General features: G+C 38.7%; 1 protein-coding gene across 1 annotated transcript in view; it reads right to left on the bottom strand.

The window, feature by feature from the left end:
• Positions 1-4163: 4163 nt before the first annotated feature.
• Positions 4164-6661, bottom strand: part of LOC107665078 (LIM/homeobox protein Lhx4-like) — a 12418-nt gene continuing 9920 nt past the window's right edge. The window contains exons 4-6 of the mRNA XM_016455833.1: positions 6239-6393; positions 5986-6157; positions 4164-4918 (exon numbers count right to left, since the gene is read on the bottom strand). Coding sequence (XP_016311319.1) covers positions 4530-4918; positions 5986-6157; positions 6239-6393 — 716 coding nt within the window. The 3' untranslated portion in view covers positions 4164-4529. The remainder of the gene's footprint in view (positions 4919-5985; positions 6158-6238; positions 6394-6661) is intronic.

The raw sequence follows: 6661 nt of genomic DNA, 5'->3' as shown, positions 1-6661 counted from the left end.
CAAAATACCTCTGATTAGTGTCTTCATTCTGTTATCATTGAATATTTGGTTGGTGAAGCTTTATTTGAATTTTTATGCTTTAAAGCAACAAATACACTGGGTGACTTAAAGTGTTTTTTTTTTTACATTTTCCAATCCGCCAACACATAGGAATCCTCAAACTTTATTTTACCCAAAGCTCTACAGCTGATACACATTTGTTCAAAAACAATGGGCTCACTATGTCTCAGAGTATGATGTATTGAATAAAAACAGGGCTCAAGTGGAGGAATGAGAAACATTAGCCGGGTTTGGGTCCGTAGAGCTGCATCCCTCCTCGAGAGCAAGATCCTCTGTCTGTCGCTTTAGATATTCCATAGACGGGCAGGAATTATGGTATCGGTTTGTTTGTAAAGGCTGTTTGTCCCTTATTCCGGTAATTTCCATAAATCCGCTGGAGTTGGGGGAGGGTCAATGCCGCTGACGGCATCCTCCGTGGGCTTGTCTGCACGACAGTGACACTAAGCCCATTACGTTTCCATTATGTGCTTCAATTTCCCCATGAGCTCTTCACTTTGACACGGACTCCTCTAAAATCATGTCCCATGTTGCTCAGCTTTCTTTACTTAACGTTTATGCATTTTTACAAGTCGCCTCTCTGGATGCTTCCCTAAGACCATTAGTGGCAGATGGTGGAGGTTTGTTACTCTCACTCTTTCTTTCTTTCACTGTCTGTCCCTTTCACTTTCTCTCTTTATGTCTATCTCTTTCTCTATTCAGCCGGTTGTCCAGCTTATAAATGGAATGGCATGTACAGGGCTACTCTTAATGCAATGCGTTACTCCACCCTCACTTAGAATTTGCCAGCCAGCAAAAAATGCTGAAAAATATCCCACTAATATCTCAAAAAAAAAAAAAAAAAGGCTGTAGTAGGCTGACATATTTTTGTAGACCAACCCAAAAGTGTAATTACGTTTAATGTCACCGACAACCTCTATAGCCTAGTCCCATTTAGCCAATTGTTAACAATGGTTTTACTGATGTATTAACCAGAAACCCATTCAAAAAAAAACACTGACTTCGAGGCGATGGAACTGGAAGAGCTAAAATGCAAACTCACAGGCGCACTATGCACTTATACACTATGTACATATGCACTATGTAGGCTACTTAACCGTGTAGTGTATGAAATAAGTAAGCGTACTGAGACGCACCTAGGCGACGCCGAATATTACTATATTTCAAACCGCTGGATGGTGCATTGACCAATCAGAATCAAGTATTCCAGAGAGCCGAGTAATAAACATGAGTTCCAGTCAATTAAAGGCCGAGGTCATTCTGGTGCATTGAGTAGGCTATCAGTTTGAGCACAGCTTCTTTATTACATCAAATGCAAATGAGAATACTGCCCACTAAGTTACACCTCTACAGTTATACTAACACGTGACCGTTTGTCCTTGCAAAATGACCCTTTCTTTATTTGTATGGCTGTTGAATTAAAATGCCAAACAAGATGCCAGTGAACGGCATCATACTCAAGAGAAAAATGCAGCCCAGATTCAATTTAGGCTGAATAACTATTTGCATGTTAATTAATTCCTTCTCACCCGGGAGGCTGGTGAATCGTTGGCTTCAGGAAGTTCGTAATAAAAGCTCGCAGATCGATGATAATGGCATTTGTGCTTGTGTTTGTCATCTTTGCAAAAGCAACAGTGCAGGAATTTGCTCAGATTTATATGTATACTAGTGCTGTAAGTGGCGTGTAAATTATCCCAGCTGTCTTTGTCGCTGTTTATCTTTGTAAGACTGAACTATTAAAGGCCGTACATTAATGGCCGCGGCAGCCCAATCAATGGCTGAGTGAAATCAGCTTGTTTGTGGCGCGTTTCTCTGCTATTATTTTTTTTTTTTTTCGTTTTTTTCATAAATATTGCTTTCATGCCATTAAATCGATACGTCTCCCATGTTTTCCAGTTAAGCACAGTCTAACATATAACCTAACCATATTAATACTATAATTTTATTGTTTTAGATAACACATTTTGCCGCCTTTATGCGCTTTAACTAATGGAATAGTTCATGCAGTGGTTTTGAAAAGCATAGCTACAAAACGTCAAACGTTTAATTGCACCTATAGGTGTCTAGGCTATATACGTGATATATATCCATACATAAATATGTCGTTTTTGGTACATGGAATGCCTAATTCCCATACAAATCGAATCCTCACATAAAAATGCACGTGACCAAATTGTACTGCATCTTTTGCCTGTTGTATTTTACTCACAGTTGTGTTTCTGACCGTTGAGAACGCCAGGCAGCCTGTTTGTCCTCATTTCACAGAGCAGTTTACAATTAGGTAACATTTAGAGGATTAGGGAAGGTTTGACTAAACAGCAATCTGCTCCAGTCTATGGAAGCAGAAGGATGAGCGTGTGGAACCGGCGAACAGATGTACGTCTGATGAAAGTTCCACATGTTTGTGTGTGTGTGTGTGTGTGTGTGTGTGTGTGTGTGGCGGCCGGGCTTTGCAGAAATTTTATTCCTTTGTTCCCGTAAAACCAAAATATATATACACATAGATGTTTTTGTAGTTAATAACCACGAATTGATTTGTTGACGTGCACAATACCACCAATTTACAAAACAATAAAAAACCTGTTGCTTGGAATATGCAAAATGTTCAATATTAAAACACTCCTGTGCGATTTATATTGCGAATACAATGAAGTAATCCAGGCAGCTAGAGCCCCTCATAAACACTTAAAAACTAAAAAATTATATTTTGCAAATGCCAGCTTTAATTGAGATGACATCATTAAACATGGTGACATCAGTAGTTGAGTTTAACGACTTCAAACCAGGTTGCTCAACACAAAGCCAGTGTTGTGACATTATGCATTTCTTATATATATATTAGAGCATTTTTTATTTATTTGTAATGTATTTGATTTTTTGAATGGAAATCAAATAATTTGCTACAAAAACAACTATTCTGTGTTATACTAAGCTGTTTAACTTTACATTCAAGATCAATAAAAGCATGTGAAGTAAATAAAAAAGAACATCGAAGTAACCCAAAGACGATTCAGCTTTATTTCTCCATATAGATTTAACTGTACACAATTCATACCATTGGACAGAAGGCATATAGGACTAAATTCAGTGCTCTTTTTTTTTTTTTTCAAAGATCCATAGCAATAAATAGTGCTCATGAAACAAGACTGTCGACACTTTTTGAGACTTTACAAAATGTACAGCCATTAAGACTCAACATAGATTCAACAAAACATTATTTCTGAATGGTTATTTTTCTTTTTTCTATGTTGCTCTTTGTTAGCTTATGTTCACTCTTTCATCTTTACTCAGTTTGCCATTATGTGGGTCCAAATTTTGCCACAACAAATTTTCCTCATGTTTACAATTGTATCACCAGTTTTGTAGTTTTACATCAACTCACTGCACTCTCTCCCATGATCCAACTCTTCATAATACTGACATTGGTACCCATAACAGGAATAAATAACACTAAATCCTCATAGTTGTTGCTTAAATGTGTCAAATAAGAAAAAAAAATACAGTGTAAATTTCCCTTTCACATGTTTTGCTTGATAATAATTGGTTAGGCCATTAAGGTACTTGTGTCTGTGTAATAGAAATCCACTTGTCATCTGCTCTGATATCCATTTTTGCTCATGGAGCAATGAGTAGGAAACAAATGGCAATTGAAAAACAAAGGTATTTTGATGGTAATATAAACCTTATCAATAACAAATATACTGGACCGTACCGGAAATAAATATTAACTTTAATTTTAATCTTTTAAACTATTTATTTTGTTTCATTTTGAGCCAAAATGTCTGAAGTTAACAGAAAAACATTGAACGGACAGGGACCATTGACACAGAGATTTTTATGATAACTCAGAGCAGTGCATGCGGATTCATCCTTATTAAAAATAATTTTTATCTATTCTTCAGACCTAATGTGAAGGGCCATCTCTAGTAGAGCCGTTTAGAAAGTTTCAACCATTAAAATCCCAAACCCTTGTAAGTAGGAAAGATACACTTGTGCCACTTGTTTAAATATCTCTCCTTGTTCGGTGCGCTCCTCTCTTTCCCGTATTCAGCCTGCCGTGTGCAGTCGAGGAGGAACATACAGTAAAGTGCGTCGCAGACGGTTCTCTTCCTCAATTCGGAAACATGCATGGACCCTCTTGTTCTCAAAAACGTGGTGGATCGTGATTGTTTTTCCAGGGTGGTCTGGGGTTTGAATGCCATTCGCAGCTGCACGCCATTTCATGCTGGAAATCGTCCAATCCAGTTTTGAGAGCAATGAAAAAATATGAGTTACAAAATTATGATACAGCGCAGACATTCCACGGCGGGTTGCTCGTATCAGCGCGCCATTCAGCAAGGTCAAGCCACCGTGTTAAAGTAGGTGCCGTTTTGGGCCTCGCCGCACAAACGTCACCAGTTCTGGGAAAGATGTCTATAAAATCTTCAAATTTCTTGTCCATAGTACCGCACTTTCCATTATGACCTTTGACCTCAGAACTGGGAGTGGTCCATTTCATCGAGCCACGAGGCAGGGCTGGTGGGGAAGTCTGGGTAGCCCGTGCTGCTTCCTGTCGACAGGTCAGAGGTGGGTCCGCCGGCCATTGCTCTCAGAGCTTGACCTACATTGGGCTGACCGCCCTGACCCATGATGCCGTCCATGTTGAAACCTAAGTTGTTGAGCAGCGGGGTGTGGCCTGGGAGGGAAGTGATGGATGAGGGGGACTGTGGCAGGCCGTAGGGACTTCCTGCCCGCAGGTCATGGTATGGCTGCCCACCCCCCTCCAGGGAGAAGCTCCCGTTAAGCATGTTGCCGTTCGTGACGTCTCTGACGCTTCCGTACAAGCCGTTAGCATGACCAAGGTCTGACAGGATCTGGTCTTCTGTTGGAGAGAGCAGACAAAATCAGTTTCAAGATTGTTTCCAAAAAAATACAACTACACTGAAAAAAATGGTTGTAGATACAATTTTCACTCAGAAAACGCTAGTAAATTTCACAATTATTTAGAAATAAATGGAAAGTAACACTGGATTAAAATTTTCTTGTAAAACTTTGAAAAAATAATTTTTACTGTGTACATTTCTTTTCAACAGTTTGGGGTCAGTTAGTTTTCATTAAAAAAAATTATTTTATTTAGAAAAGATGCATTAAATAGATCAAAAGTGACAGTAAAGACATTTATAATGTTATAAAACGTTCTATTCATCAAAGAATCCTGAAAATAGTTTCCACAAAAATATTAAGCAGCACAGTATATTAGAATGATTTCTGAAGGATCATGTGACACTGAAGACTGCAGTAATTGCTGCGGATAATTCAGCTTTGCCATCACAGGAATAAATTACATTTTAAAATATATTAAAATATAAAACAGTTATTTCAAACTGTAATAATATTTCACAATATTACCATTTTTACTGAGCAAATTTGATCAAAAACATTTAAAAAAAAGCTTACTGACACCAAGCTTTTGAATGGTGGTGTATAGATGCTCTTACACATAGAAGAAGAATTGCAGTTATGACAAAGACCTCATAAATATCCTTTTTAAAAAAGAGGGTTACATGCTTCTGGAAATATCTGAGGCGCATTTGTGATTTACTCTCCGTACGCACAGGAGGAGTTCTTTCAACAACAACAAAGGCCCTGTGTGCTTCCTCTCTAATCGACTAAAAGCTTCACCAATTTTATAGAGTTTGTGCATCACTGCTTTCATTTCTCGTAAACACGGCTCTAGACTTTTATGAGTTCTCAAAACGGGTTGACAAAAATGAAATAATCATAAAAAAAACACATAGCAGAACCAATTTGAATATGAATATTGAATATTCCAAACAATCCACCAAGTGGCATATTTTCAAAAGGCAAAGGAAATGAATGAATGAAGGGAAATAAAAGAAGAGAGAGAAAGACAAAGCAAGGCATCGTGGGAGATGTAAATAGACTCACCTCTGAAACTAAGTTCGCTATCGCTGAGTCCTGCATCATCGGCTGAGCTCTCCTTCTCCGTCTTACTGGACCCTCGACTGCGTTTGACGCTTTTGTAGAACTGACCCCAGCGGTGCCGACCAGCGTCCTTCTTCAGCCGTTTCTCTTTTGCTCGCCTGTTTTGAAACCACACCTGTGGACAGACAAGCCTCAGTAAAGACACCCATTTAATCATATAAAACACTTAAGCTTGAAGTCTGACTTGTAGTCTGACCTGCACTACTCTCATGTCCAGGCCCGTTTCTGAGGAGAGCTGCTCGCGCACATGTCGTGCAGGCTTAGGTGAGTTCTTGTAGGCGCTTTTGAGCGTCTCCAGCTGTTTGGCTGTGATGGTGGTTCGTGGACGTTTTGCTCCTGTCTCTGAATCATCTGTAACAGTCAAATTTGAAGAACATATTAAAATTGTCATTACTGCGCTGCCATTGATTGGTCAAACCGCCCCACTTATTTGTGACCCTGCAGCACAAAACCAGTCATAAGTAGCACGGTATATTTGTAGCAATAGCCAACAATACATTGTATGGGTCAAAATTATTGATTTTTCTTTTATGCCCAAAATCATGAGGATATGAAGTAAAGATCATGTTCCATGAAGATATTTTGTAAATTTCCTACCATAAATATATCAAAACTTAAT

The sequence above is a fragment of the Sinocyclocheilus anshuiensis genome, unplaced genomic scaffold (assembly GCF_001515605.1).
Source record: "Sinocyclocheilus anshuiensis isolate Anshui unplaced genomic scaffold, SAMN03320099.WGS_v1.1 scaffold555, whole genome shotgun sequence".
Classification (NCBI taxonomy): Eukaryota; Metazoa; Chordata; class Actinopteri; order Cypriniformes; family Cyprinidae; genus Sinocyclocheilus; species Sinocyclocheilus anshuiensis.
Note: the sequence above shows the minus strand (reverse complement) of the source record. Positions and strands in the feature narration are given on the sequence as shown.